Source organism: Ceratotherium simum, chromosome 31, assembly GCF_057802395.1.
Source record: "Ceratotherium simum simum isolate JZ-2026a chromosome 31, ASM5780239v1, whole genome shotgun sequence".
NCBI classification, from domain to species: domain Eukaryota; kingdom Metazoa; phylum Chordata; class Mammalia; order Perissodactyla; family Rhinocerotidae; genus Ceratotherium; species Ceratotherium simum.
In genome coordinates this window covers 20,093,231-20,107,348 of record NC_141930.1, presented here as the reverse complement: position 1 = coordinate 20,107,348, position 14,118 = coordinate 20,093,231, and the positions used below count along the sequence as shown (strand labels likewise).

The 14,118-nt window shown below is 42.8% G+C and overlaps 1 protein-coding gene across 5 annotated transcripts in view; it reads left to right on the top strand.

The window, feature by feature from the left end:
- TRIM55 (tripartite motif containing 55) overlaps positions 1–14,118 on the top strand; it is a 67,990-nt gene that overhangs the window by 11,011 nt on the left and 42,861 nt on the right. For all 5 annotated transcript variants that reach the window (XM_087420502.1, XM_087420501.1, XM_087420503.1 and 2 more), the window contains exon 3: positions 12,808–12,973. In XM_087420502.1, coding sequence (XP_087276628.1) covers positions 12,808–12,973 — 166 coding nt within the window. The remainder of the gene's footprint in view (positions 1–12,807; positions 12,974–14,118) is intronic.

The window sequence follows — 14,118 nt, the reverse complement described above, 5'->3', positions numbered from 1 at the left end:
TTCCATATAAATTTTAGGATTCTTTGTTCTATTTCTGTGAAAAATGTTGTTGGAACTTTGATAGGGATTGCATTGAATCTATAGATGGCTTTAGGAAGTATGGACATCTTAACTATGTTAATTCTTCCAATCCAAGAGCACGGAATATCTTTCCATTTCTTTGTGTCTTCTTCAATTTCTTTCAGAAATGTTTTATAGTTTTCGGTGTACAGATATTTCACCTCTTTGGTTAAGTTTATTCCTAGGTATTTTATTCTTTTTGTTGCAATTGTAAATGGGATGGTATTCTGAATTTCTCTTTCTGCTACTTCGTTGTTAGTGTACAGAAATGCAACTGATTTTTGTATGTTGATTTTGTATCCTGCAACTTTACCATATTCGTTTATTACTTCTAAAAGTTTTCTGGTGGATTCTTTAGGGTTTTCTATATATAAAATCATGTCATCTGCAAATAGTGACAGTTTCACTTCTTCCTTTCCAATTTGGATCCCTTTTATTTCTTTCTCTTGCCTAATTGCTCTGGCTAGGACTTCCAATACTGTGTTAAATAGGAGTGGTGACAGTGGGCATCCTTGTCTGGTTCCTGTTCTTAGAGGGATAGCTTTCAGTTTTTCACCATTGAGGATGATATTAGCTGTGGGTTTCTCATATATGGTCTTTATTATGTTGAGGTACTTTCCTTCTATACCCATTTTATTCAGAGTTTTTATCATAAATGGATGCTGGATCTTGTCAAATGCTTTCTCTGCATCTATTGAGATGATCATGTGATTTTTGTTCTTCATTTTATTAATGTGGTGTATTACGTTGATTGATTTGCGAATGTTAAACCATCCCTGCATACCTGGAATAAATCCCACTTGGTCATGGTGTATAATCTTTTTAACGTATTGTTGTATGCGATTTGCTAGTATTTTGTTGAGGAGTTTCGCATCGATGTTTATCAGTGATATTGGCCTGTAATTTTCTTTTTTTGTGTTGTCCTTGTCTGGTTTTGGTATCAGGGTAATGTCAGCTTCGTAGAATGAGTTAGGGAGCTTCCCCCTCCTCAATTTTTGGAAGAGTTTGAGAAGGATAGGTATTAAGTCTTCTTTGAATGTTTGGTAGAATTCACCAGGGAAGCCGTCTGGTCCTGGACTTTTATTTTTGGGGAGGTTTGTGATTACTGTTTCGATCTCCTTACTGGTGATTGGTCTGTTCAAATTCTCTACTTCTTCTTGATCCAGTTTTGGAAGGTTGTATGATTCTAAGAATTTATCCATTTCTTCCAGATTGTCGAATTGGTTGGCATATAATTTTTCATAGTATTCTCTTATAATCTTTTGTATTTCTGAGGTGTCTGTTGTAACCTCTCCTCTTTCATTTCTGATTTTACTTATTTGTGCCTTCTCTCTTTTTTTCTTGGTGAGTCTAGCTAAAGGTTTGTCAATTTTGTTGATCTTTTCAAAGAACCAGCTCTTGGTTTTATTAATTTTTTCTATTGTATTTTTGGTCTCTATTTCATTTATTTCTGCTCTGATTTTTATTATTTCCCTTCTTCTACTGATTTTGGGCTTGGTTTGTTCTTCTTTTTCCAGTTCCTTTAGGTGCATTCTTAGATTGTTTGAGATTTTTCTTGTTTGTTGAGATAGGCCTGTATTGCTATAAACTTCCCTCTTAGAACCGCTTTTGCTGTATCCCATAAATTCTGGCATGTCGTATTTTCATTTTCATTTGTCTCCAGGTATTTTTTGATTTCTTCTTTGATTTCTTCGTTAACCCAGTCGTTGTTCAGTAGCATTTTGTTTAATCTCCATGTATTTGTGGCTTTTCTGATTTTCTTCCTATAGTTGATTTCTAGTTTCATACCGTTGTGGTCAGAAAAGATGCTTGGTATTATTTCAATCTTCTTAAATTTATGGAGACTTGTTTTGTGGCCTAATATGTGATCAATCCTGGAGAATGTTCCATGTGCATTTGAAAAGAATGTGTATTCTTCGGTTTTTGGATGGAATGCTCTGTATATATCTACTAGGTCCATCTGTTGTAGTGTGTTGTTTAAGGCCAATGTTTCCTTATTGATCTTCTGTTTGGATGATCTATCCGTTGGTGTAAGTGGAGTGTTAAAGTCCCCTACTATTATTGTGTTACTGTCTATTTCTGTTTTTATGTCTGTTAATAATTGCTTTATATATTTAGGTGCACCTACATTGGGTGCGTAGATATTTACAAGTGTTATATCCTCTTGTTGGATTGTTCCCTTGATCATTATGTAATGCCCTTCTTTGTCTCTTTTTACAGTTTTTGTTTTAAAGTCTATTTTGTCTGATATGAGTACTGCTACCCCAGCTTTCTTTTCATTGCCATTTGCGTGGAGTATCTTTTTCCATCCCTTCACTTTCAGTTTGTGAGTGTCTTTAGGTCTGAAGTGTGTCTCTTGTATGCAGCATATATATGGGTCTTGTTTTTTTATCCAGTCAGCCACCCTATGCCTTTTAATTGGAGCATTTAGTCCATTGACGTTTAAAGTAGCTATTGATAAGTATGTACTTACTGCCATTTTTTAACTTTTTTTTTTTCCTCAGTGTTTTAGTAGTCCTTCTCTGTTCCTTACTTCTTCTATACAGAATTGATGGTCACTTTAGTTTGACCTCTGTCTGAAAGGTCTACTCTTTAACTACCCTCCTCCCTCCTTTTATGTTTTTGATATCATATCTAACCTCTTTTTTGTGCATTTGTATCCATTACGTTCTAATCATGGAAATAGATAATTTTTCCTATTTGTGGTCTTCTCTTTTCCCCTTAAATCAGTCCCTTTAACATTTCTTGTAGCACTGGTTTCTTGGTGACAAACTCCTTTAATTTTTGCTTATCTGGGAAAATTTTGATCTCTCCTTCCATTTTGAATGATAACCTTGCTGGGTAGAGTATTCTTGGCTGTAAGTTTTTTCCTTTTAGCACTTTAAATATATCGTGCCATTCTCTTCTAGCCTGTAAGGTTTCTGCTGAGAAGTCAGCTGATAGCCTTATGGGGTTTCCTTTGTATGTAACTTGGCATTCTCTTGCGGCTTTTAGGATTCTCTCTTTATCTTTAATTCTGGACATTTTGATTATGATGTGTCTTGGTGTGGGCCTCTTTGGGTTTATCTTGTTTGGGGCTCTCTGTGCTTCCTGTACCTGGATGTCTGTTTCCTTCCTTAGGTTAGGGAAGTTTTCATCTATTATTTCTTGAAATAGATTCTCTGACCCCTTGTCTTGCTCTTCTCCTTCCGGGACACCTATAACACGGATGTTAGTGCGCTTGATGTTGTCCCAGAGGTCCCTTAGACTGTCCTCAGTCTTCTTAATTCTTTTCTCTTTTACCTGTTCACCTTGGGTAATTTCTTCTAGTCTTTCTTCCAGCTCACAGATCCGTTCTTCTGTATCCTCTACTCTGCTTTTGAGTCCCTCTAGTGAATTTTTCATTTCCAGTATTGTATTCTTCATTTCTGATTGGTTCTTTTTTATATCTTCCATTTCTTTGTTGACATTCTCACTGAGTTCATCTATTCTTCTCCCCAGATCAGTGAGCATCCTTAACACTCTTAGTTTGAACTCTCTGTCAGGTAGGTTGCTCATTTCTGTTTCACTTAGTTCCTTTTCTGGGGTTTTGTCCTGTTACCTTACTTGGAATGTATTCTTTTGCCTCCTCATTTTGCCTCTTTCCCTGTGCTTGTGTCTCGTATTAGGTAGGTCAGCTACGTCTCCTGCTCTTGGATAGGTGACCTTATGTAAGTGATGCCTTAGGAGGCTTGCAGTGTGCTTCCCTCAGTTCTCAATGTTCCAGGGGTGGCCCCTATGTGGGCTACATGTGTCCTTCTATTGTGGCCTGTTAGCTCTCCCTATAGGCGCCCAGGGAGGCTGTTATGCTCCTGGCCAGCTGTTGTAATGCTCAGCTGCTTGTAGTTGTTGTGGGCCCTTCAGTCTCTTTATCAGGTGTGGGGAGCCCCAGCACAGCTGGCTGCAAGTTCTAATACCACATTTGTGTTGCAGTATTTCTTTTAAGTGAGTAGGCCCCCAGTGTGGCAGGTTGTTAGGCTCAGGGCCTTACAATTGCTGTAAACCTCTAGCCTATTAGGTCTCTTGTCAGCTCTCTGAGGATTGCAGCTGGGTGGGGCTGGCCTCAGGCACAGGAGCACCCAATTGTTTCAGGCTTTGGAAGGTGGGGCAAACCTCCTATGTGGGTCTTTGAGAAGCACAAGTCTTCTGCAGCTGACAAGCCCTGTTGCCCACAGGTCCACACACACAGTCAACACAGTCCTGCCCCGTGTGAGCACCCCGACCTCCCCATGCGGACCCAGTCTCTCCACGGCGGGAACCCCACACACTCCAGCACCACCCCACACTCTCCACCCGCTCCTTGTGCACACCCTGCCCCGCTCAAGTCAGCTCAGTTGCCAGGCTGCAGAGAATCCAGTCACCAATCTATGCAGGCCCACACGTTGCCTGAGGGCTTGTTGTTGTGTGGGGCCAGTCTCTAGGGTGGGCTGCCTGCCCTGGCTGAGCTGGATTAAATCGATGCTCTAGCGGGTGGAGCAGACCCTGGGCTAGCAGGTCTCAGGGAGAACTCCAATGGCATCTGTGTCAGCATGCTCACACCAGGCCACAACAATGGCCGCCGCCAATGTCCCAGTCCCTGGAGAGGTCTCACCCCTCACCGAGATGCACTCAGGGCCTATTAGGTGAGTCTCTTGTCACCGAAGCACTGTGCACCTTTCTTTCTGGTGATTTTAGATTGCTTTCTGCAACGGGTGAGTTTGTGCGCGGGCCCTTTAAGAGCCAGTTTTAGTTTCTTTGTGAACCGGGTTTTCTGGGGGTGCTACCCAATGCTTTAGTAGCAGGCACAGTCAGATATTATGCCGCTGGTCTCGATTGTGCTGGGTCCACAAAATGCCCACAGCGGGGGCGCTCCCTGGCTCAGGGCCCCGCGCCTCCAGGGTGGGCTGCGTACCTGTGAGCTGCTCCCGGCGGCCGTGAAGCTGGCGGCTTGTGAAGGCGGCGTTTTTCCTCTCCAGAAGGGAGTCTCTGCCTCTTCTACCCCAGTTAGGATTGTCCGTTGTTGCAGGAGTTCCTCTTATCCAGTTTTCAGTTCTGTCTCAGGGGTAATTTTTCCACGAGTAGTTGTAAATTGGCTGTGTCCACGGGAGGAGGTGAGTTCAGAGTCTGCCTACGCCGCCATCTTGACTCCGCCTACCTCCTGATGGATTCTTTAAGGTTTTCTATATATAAAATCATGTCGTCTGCAAACAGGGAGAGTTTCACTTCTTCATTGCCTATTTGGATTCCTTTTCTTGCCTAATCGCTCTGGCCAGAACTTCCAACACTATGTTGAATAACAGTGGCAAGAGTGGGCACCCTTGTCTTGTTCCTGTTCTCAGAGGGATGGCTTTCAGTTTTTCCCCATTGAGTATGATGTTGGCTGTGGGTTTGTCATATATGGCCTTTATCATGTTGAGGTACTTTCCTTCTATACCCATTTTGTTGAGAGTTTTTATCATAGTTGGATGTTGGATCTTGTCAAATGCTTTCTCTGCATCTATTGAGATGATCATGTGGTTTTTATTCCTCATTTTGTTAATGTGATATTTCACATTTATTGATTTGTGGATGTTGAACCATCCCTGTGTCCCTGGTATAAATCCCACTTGATCGTGATGTATGATCTTTCTAATGTATTGCTGTATTCAGTTTGCCAATATTTTGTTGAGGATTTTTGCATCTATGTTCATCAGCGATATTGGCCTGTAATTTTCCTTCTTTGCATTGTCTTTGTCTGGCTTTGGTATCAGGGTGATGTTGGCCTCATAGAATGTGTTAGGAAGTGTTCCATCTTCCTTTATTTTTTGGAATAGTTTAAGAAGGATAGGTATTAAATCTTCTTTGAATGTTTGGTAAAATTCTCCAGAGAAGCCATCTGGTCCTGGACTTTTATTTTTTGGGAGGTTTTTGATTATTGTTTCAATCTCTTTACTTGTGATTGGTCTATTCAGGTTCTCTGTTTCTTCTTGATTCAGTTTTGGGAGGTTGTATGAGTCTAAGAATTTATTCATTTCTTTTAGATTGTCAAATTTGTTGAAATATAGTTTTTCATATTATTCTCTTATAATCCTTTGTATTTCTGTGGTATCCATTGTGATTTCTCCTCTTTCATTTCTAATTTTATTTATTTGAGCCTTCTCTCTTTTTTTCTTGGTGAGTCTGGCTAAGAGTTTGTCAGTTTTGTTTATCTTCTCAAAGAACCAGATTTTTGTTTCATTGATCCTTTCTACTGTTTTTTTGGTTTCAATTTCATTTATTTCTGCTCTAATTTTTGTTATTTCCCTCCTTCTGCTGACTTTGGCCTTTGTTCTTCCTTTTCTAATTCTATTAGGTGTAGTTTAAGATTGCTTTATGGGATTTTTCTTGTTTGTTAAGGTGGGCCTGTATTGCTATGAATTTCCCTCTCAGGACTGCTTTTGCTGCCTCCCATATGAGTTGGTATGGTGTATTTTCATTTTCAATTGTCACCAGATATTCTTTGATTTCTCCTTTAATTTTTTCAATGATCCATTGGTTGTTCAGTAGCATGTTGTTTAGTCTCCACATCTTTGTCACTTTCCCAGCTTTTTTCTTATAGTTGGTTTCTAGTTTCATAGCATTGTGGTCGGAAAAGATGCTTGTTATGATTTCAATCTTCTTAAATTTATAGAGGTTTGCCTTGTTTCCCAACATATGGTCTATCCTTGAGAATGTTCCATGCGCTCTTGACAAGTATGTGTAATCTGTTCTTTTTGGATGGAGTGCTCTATGTATATCTATTAAGTCCACCTGGTCTAATTTTTCATTTAAGTCCACTATTTCCTTATTGACTTTCTGTCTGGATGATCTATCCGTTGATGTAAGCGGGGTGTTAAGGTCCCCTAGATTATTGTGTTGTTGTTGATATCTCCTTTTAGGTTTGTTAATAATTGCTTTATGTACTTTGGTGCTCCTGTGTTGGGTGCATATATATTTATAAGTGTTATATCTTCTTGGTAGAGTGTCCCTTTTATCATTATATATTGCCCCTCTTTGTCTCTCATTACCTTTTTTTATCTTGAAGTCTACTTTGTCAGATATAAGTATGGCAACACCTGCTTTCTTTTGTTTGCCATTAGCTTGGAGTATCATCTTCCATCCCTTCACTCTGAGCCTGTGTTTGTCTTTAGAGCTGAGATGTGTTTCCTGGAGGCAGCAAATTGTTGGGTCTTGTTCTTTAATCCATCCAGCCACTCTGTGTCTTTTGACTGGGAAATTCAATCCATTTACATTTAGAGTGATTATTGATATATGAGGGCTTAATGCTGCCATTTTATCTCTTGTTTTTCAGTTGCTATATATTTACCTTGTTTCTTGTCCCATGTATTTTGGACTGCTAATTCAGTTTGGTGGCTCTCTATGATGGTTTTCTCAGTTTTCTCTTTATTTATCATTTCTGTCTTTTTGTTCTGATTTTTTGTTTAGTGGTTACTTTGTGGTTTGTATAAAAGATCTCATAGATGAGATAGTCCCTTCCCTGATAGCCTCTTGTTCCCTTAGTCTAAGCAGGTTTCATCCCTTTCCTCTTCCCCTTCTAGGCTGTTGTTGTCACAACTTATTCTGTTATGTGTTGTGAATTTGTGGTTAAAATAAAGTGATAATATTTATTTTTGATGTTTTATTTTCCTTTATCTTTAGAGTTATAATTAAATGTTTGCTAATCTGTTCTGATAGAGAGTTGCAATTTCTGATTTTGTCTGCCTATTTATCTGCTTGCTCAAGGCTTTGTAAACCCTTTCTTTTTTTTCAGGTATGAGGGCTGTCTTGATCAAATCTTGTGTGGGGGGGTGGGTCTTGTGGCAATGAACTCCCTCAGCTTTTGTTTATCTGGGAAAGTTTTTATTTCTCCATCATATCTGAAGGATATTTTCACTGGATATAGTATTCTTGGCTGAAAGTTTTTGTCTTTCAAAATTTTGAATATATCATTCCACTCTCTCCTAGCTTGTAAGGTTTCTGCTGAAAAATCTGCTGAAAGCCTGATGGGGCTTCCATTATAGGTTATTCTCTTCTGCTTTGCTGCCCTTAATATTTTTTCTTTATCGTTGACTTTTGCCAGCTTTACTAATACATGCCTTGGAGAAGGTCTTTTTACATTGATGTAATTAGGAGTCCTGTTGGCTTCTTTTACATGTAATTCTAGCTCCGTCTCCACGTTTGGGAAGTTCTCAATTATTATTTCTTTGAACAAGCTCTCTGCTCCTTTTTCCCTTTCTTCTCCCTCTGGACTACCTATAATCCTTATGCTGCATTTCCTAATTGAGTCAGATATTTCTCGGAGAATTTCTTCATTTCTTTTTAGTCTAAGTTCTCTTCCCTCCTCCATCTGAAGCATTTCTGTGTTCCTATCCTCCAGATTGCTAATTCTGTCCTCCATATTATCAGCCCTATTGTTTAAGGACTCCAGACTTTTCTTTATCTCATCCATTGTGTTTTTCATCTCTAACAATTCTGTTTGGTTTTTCTTTATAGTTTTGATCTCTTTTGTGAAGAATTCCCTCTGTTCAGTAATTTGGTTCCTGATCTCATTGAACTGTCTTTCAGAATTCTCTTGTAGCTCATTAAGTTTTCTTATGATGGCTATCTTGTATTCTTTGTCATTTAGACCATAGATTTCCGTGCCTTCAGAATTGGTTTCTGGGTGTTTGTCTTTTTCCTTCTGGTCTGGAGTATTAATAAATTTCTTTATACCATTTGATGGAGTGTATTTGTGCCGGTGCATAGTGATAGTTTCTGGATGTGGGTTCCGCCTGCTGCCACTGGAGGGGGGCAGGAGCTGTGTAATCCGAGCCCACTGCTGTGATCCCTGTCAGATGTGCCTGTCCAAGCCTGGGTCACTCCTTGGGATCGCAGTGGCCCTGTGGGGTCTCCCACCAAATGGGAAAGTAGTCATGTGGGGGGCTCAGGGCCACTTCCACCTGCTCCCACAGACCCTGGGGGTTGCGCTCCCTGCTTCTGGGCCACAGCAGTACTATGGGTGTTCACAGCAGCCTGGAGCTTGTTTGCCTGGACTGGGATCTCAGCAGCCCTCTGCTCCTAGGTCACACCAGCCATTGTACTTGGTGGGCGGGACTTCCCTTCCGGGACTGAGAAAAAGCCACTCCCTGGGACCGGGTGGGATTGTGGATTCTCCCACCAGATGAGAGTGTGGTCACATGGGAGCTCAAGGCTACTGCCACCTGCTCTCACAGTCCTGCAGAGACACGCTTCCCCACTTTGGGGCCACAGCAGTACTATGGGTGTTTACAGCAGCCGGGAGCTTGTTCACCTGGACTGGGATCTCAGCCGCCTTCTGCTCCTAGGTCACACTAGCTGTTGTGCTTGCTGGGTGGGAGCTCCCGTCTGGGACCGAGCCAGCCACTTCCTGGGGCTGAGTGGGATTGCGGTTTCTCCCACTAGATGAAAGAGTGATCACAAAGGGGCTCAGGGCCACTGCCGCCCACTCTCACAGTCCCACTGAGACACACTTCCCCCCTTTGGGGCCGCAGCAGTACGATGGGTGTTCATGGCAGCTGGGAGCTTGTTTGCCTGAGCAGCAGCTCAGCTGCCCTCTGCTCCTAAGCAGCACTGGCCTTTGTGCTTGGCGGGCGGGGCTTCTCCACTGGGTCCAAGTCTATGCCACTCTCTGTGGGCTGTGTGGCCCTGAGGGCTCCCCCACTAGACGGGAAAGTGATCACATGGTGGGCTTAGGGCTGCTGTCACCTGTTTCCACAGTTGCACTGAGGTACGCTCCCACCCTTGGGGCCACAGCGGTGCTATGATCTCTCCAGCCAGGAAGGTAGTCGCACACGTGTGCTGGGCTGCCTGGGGTCCAGAGTGTGCTCACCTATCTCTACCACCTCCTCGAGGTGGGGGTAGTCCATCCACCTTCAGATATATAGCTGCTCGGGTTTCTCAGACATCCTGATGTGCTGTGTGGGTATCCTCTGCTGATCGATGAATGTCCTTTTAGTTGTAGTTCAAAGGGGGAGAGACACAGGGAACAGCTCACTCCGCCATGTTGCTAATGTCACTCCTCTCATTATACACATTTTTATAGGTGGGGATTGCCTCTGGGCCTGTGTTGCCACCTAAACAAGAAAAACCTAATAAGGAATATGAGAAGTAGTTCTTAGTCTGTATTGTATTATGAAAAAATAAATAATCACAATCAAAAACTAAACATAGAGCCTTATGGCTATTTCCACATTTTCAGTGTTGCATATACTGCGTATACCTGGGTTCTCGTCAGAGCTGTTGACATCAGAACAGCACATGGGAAGCAGGCTGCCCTCAGGTAATGCCTAGGGGAGATGAGCCACAGTAGCATCGCCTGTGGCATTTTCCAGTAAATGTGCTCCAGACACTTGCTTGACATTTATTATGAAGTAGAGATACATGGGAGGGAAGGTTCTAGAGGTGGAGAAGCCTTTGACCAAGCAAAGACCAAATCACCACTCCTAGTTTCTAGATAAGCCTTGGAGGGCTTTGCCATTTATAAATAGAGTCTATAGGATGTTGTCTGGTCTCTTCCTTTGCCGTTCATGCATGTCAAGTGACCCAGGACTTTCTTCATGTTTCACATGCCTTCTCCAGGTGAGTGGTTTTATGGTAGAGCACAGGGAATACTGTCCATTAATTTGGCAAATTCTCTTTCATTTCTTACTCATTCAGACAACAAATATTTACTGAGAACCCACTCTGCTCAAGGCATTGTTCTGGGCACTGGACATCCAGCAAAAAAGAAGACAGACCATGCCCCTGCCCTCGTGAAGCCCACATTCTAGTGGAGGAAACAGACAGACCTGGGAGGGGGGATAATTTTTTCAGTTGTGGAGTTTACTTTCCTCAATTAGCTTCCAAGCATAAGGCAGAAATCAAGTCGGGAGGTCATAGACTTCATGTAAAACATATCTGCTACAAGACCAGGTAAAAATTCCTTTTACAAAAATCAGCTTCTGAAATCTTGAAGCTGGAAGTCCATACAAGTTTCTTACCAGACCCAGGGCTTCTCCCAACCGCTAGCCCAATCTCAAGCACTTACTTCCACCTAGTGACTTATAGACGCAAATTGGCGTGTTCTCTGCCTTTCTCTAAGTTCTGGGGCTGTAGCTACATGATACCACACATCAATATCAATGGTTTTCAAACACTTTTATTCACAGCTCACAGTCAGAAGTATTATATTGTGATCCAGTGACTATTACATATATGGATGGATGTAGATATGTAGATATATATGAAATATATACTTTTGTTTCAAGTGTACATAGATACGTGTATAGACACATGTACACACATACATATCTATGTACACTCGAAACAAAAGTTTCACGTATCAATACTTATCCTTACTTTGTGTAGTTCAGAGTATTTGCTATTCTATTTTGATTTTAACAATGCTAGTCATGACCTCCTAAACTGATTTCATGGCCCATAAAAACCTGTAGTTTTTAAAAAGTGGGTCTTGATAACAACTAAAAAAAATCCAGTCCCAAATCTGAGATGCTTCTAAGTAACCATGTGTTTGGGAATATGAGAAAGGTTTTGGATTTGTATTTAAATTTTTCAAACACTTCTGAAAACTATTAACAGCCTCAGTCTTTAGATAGATTATATAAAAATCCCACATCTCTCACCATGCTCTCCAGAGGGAACCTAAAGCACCACAATTTGCCGTAATTTTGATCTTGATCGTAACACCTAAGCCACGCTGCAGGTTAGGGGAATATACAGGGCCCTACTCTGTGTTATGAGCCTGGGCTACTGCAGGTGATTACACAGCTAGCAGGTTATCCTTAAGCAGCGAAGACTTGTCACTCCATCTCTCCGGCTGTCAATTCTTCATTGCTTGGTTATCGTCTCACTAGCACATACAAACTCAATGGCCCACGATTACCTGGGCAACTCTGAAAAGTTTTGGTTAGTGCTGACCTGTTGGGAAAACTGAAACTTGGAAGTGAGATTCCCACTTCCAACTTACCACCATGTCCCAGACCAGCATTCAGCAGTTTTCTTATTGCGTATTCAGTATAATTGTTCACATTCACCAAGCACATACTACCCACTCTCAACCACTGCCAAGTCCTCAGGAAGTTATTTACATTTTCTGTGCTAATGGCAGGATGAGACCCAAACAAATTAATAAAGCACATGCTGACATTTCCCCTATCACACACAGCTACTTCCAGCCAGCGCCTGGGTTAATAATTAGAGATTTGGTCTCCTCAGCCCACTCCCATTCTTACTCCTTTTGGTAGGAAAGGGGTTTGCTGGGGCCAGAGGCTGGAGGGGTGGGATCTAGCACCCCTACCCGGCTGGTACAAACTTGAGATTTAGTTTATCCGCAGCCTCCCCTTCTCCACCCATAATTGGAAAGTGTCTCTTGAGAGACTTGTGAGCGTGTGGAAACAGTGCTAAAGCACACTCCTAATGGAAGAGCCCAGTGTTCAACTTTCAGGAATTGCACTAGTTGGTTTTTAAACCATGACATCAGCCATGGTGGGAACACTCAGACCATGGAAATTGGCAAATGCTACAGATCAAAGTCTCCATGTCCCCACCTCCAGGCTGGATGTTAATTTGTCAGCACACTACTGCTAGACCAGTTGTGGAGGGCTCTGAGCACCCTGGGAGTCTTCTGATACGGGGTTGATGGGGGTGCAGGGACTAGTCCAGGTTTGCAATGCTGATCACTCCTCTCCCCTCTGTCCCAATGGGAGCTGACATATCCATCTGCCTATCTCCTCCCAGACCAGAAAAGAAGTCGGACCAGCCCATGTGTGAGGAACACGAAGAGGAGCGCATCAACATCTACTGTCTGAACTGTGAAGTGCCCACCTGCTCTCTGTGCAAGGTCTTTGGGGCACACAAGGATTGCCAGGTGGCTCCCCTTACTCATGTGTTCCAGAGGCAGAAGGTAACAGAGCTCCTCAAGCCCCTCCTCCACAGCCCTTTCCAAGTGCTTGTGTGATGGACTCCCAGCCTCCGAAGGAGGAAGGCCCCAGCCATGCAGGGTCACTGGGGCCCTGAGGCTAGGCAGGCGTGGAGGGTGGAGTGGGAAGGGACGCTGCGTAAACGTGGCCATACGCTTGATTCTCTGGAGGATAGTGGGGAGGGCAAGAGAGGGAAGGGATGCGGAGGGTCAGGAAGAGGGGTGGAGGGGAAGAGTGGCTGTTTTTGTGCCCTTTGGAGGTTGCTGAAGACAAGCAATGTTATGGGACCCAGTCCGAGCTCAAGCTGCTCAAACATTATTTGAAGTTCAGACTACAGATAAGAAAAGGATAACTTTTTACTCCAATCACAGAATATTTTTCTTCGTTCACCGATGAAAAGTTCCTTTTGACCCCTGCCCCCCAAGGCCTTTTCTCCCCCACTCCTAGTGGGTGAGAGTACAATGAATGGCATTTCATTAAAGAACAACTTTAAAATATTTCCTTGTGCTGGCCCTCAAGGCTAGGTTAAACTGGCCTCCTAGCCTTTCAGCCTAGGTCAGTTGCTGCAAGTCCTCCTTCGAGTGTGGCGCATGCCCCGACTCCAGGGCCTCAGCCTCATCCGCCTCATTCTGACCAAATACAGCATACCACCCAGTTTATCACTAACTTGCCAACCTGGTTTCACCTGTGGAGAAGTAGGAACTTATCCATTTGATGCAGGTAAACCTGGAGTTGTGTGCTCAAAGGGACGCGGCCACTCTAGGCACCTAGAATGTGAGCAGCTGCGCATCTCAGCTTCTTTCTGTTAGAATCATAGATTCCACATCTGGTCAGTGTTTTACTGTGAGGATCAGAGCCAGAATTAAATTTGGAAGCCAAACTTTTGGGCAACTCCAGTTACAACCAGTGAGTACTAACTGGTAAAGAAGCAGGATTTAGCAAGATATCTATAACATTTATTCATTTTACCATCCACTTATGATTTATTCCCCCTTTTCCTTCCCCCCGTCCCCCAAGTCATAGCCTGTTAGAATTGAATAGCACCAGTTTCACACTATTTCCCTCGGAGCCCTGGGGACTCACGTGGGATGGACAGAGGACAGATTGGCAGGACTTGCACCTCGCTCCT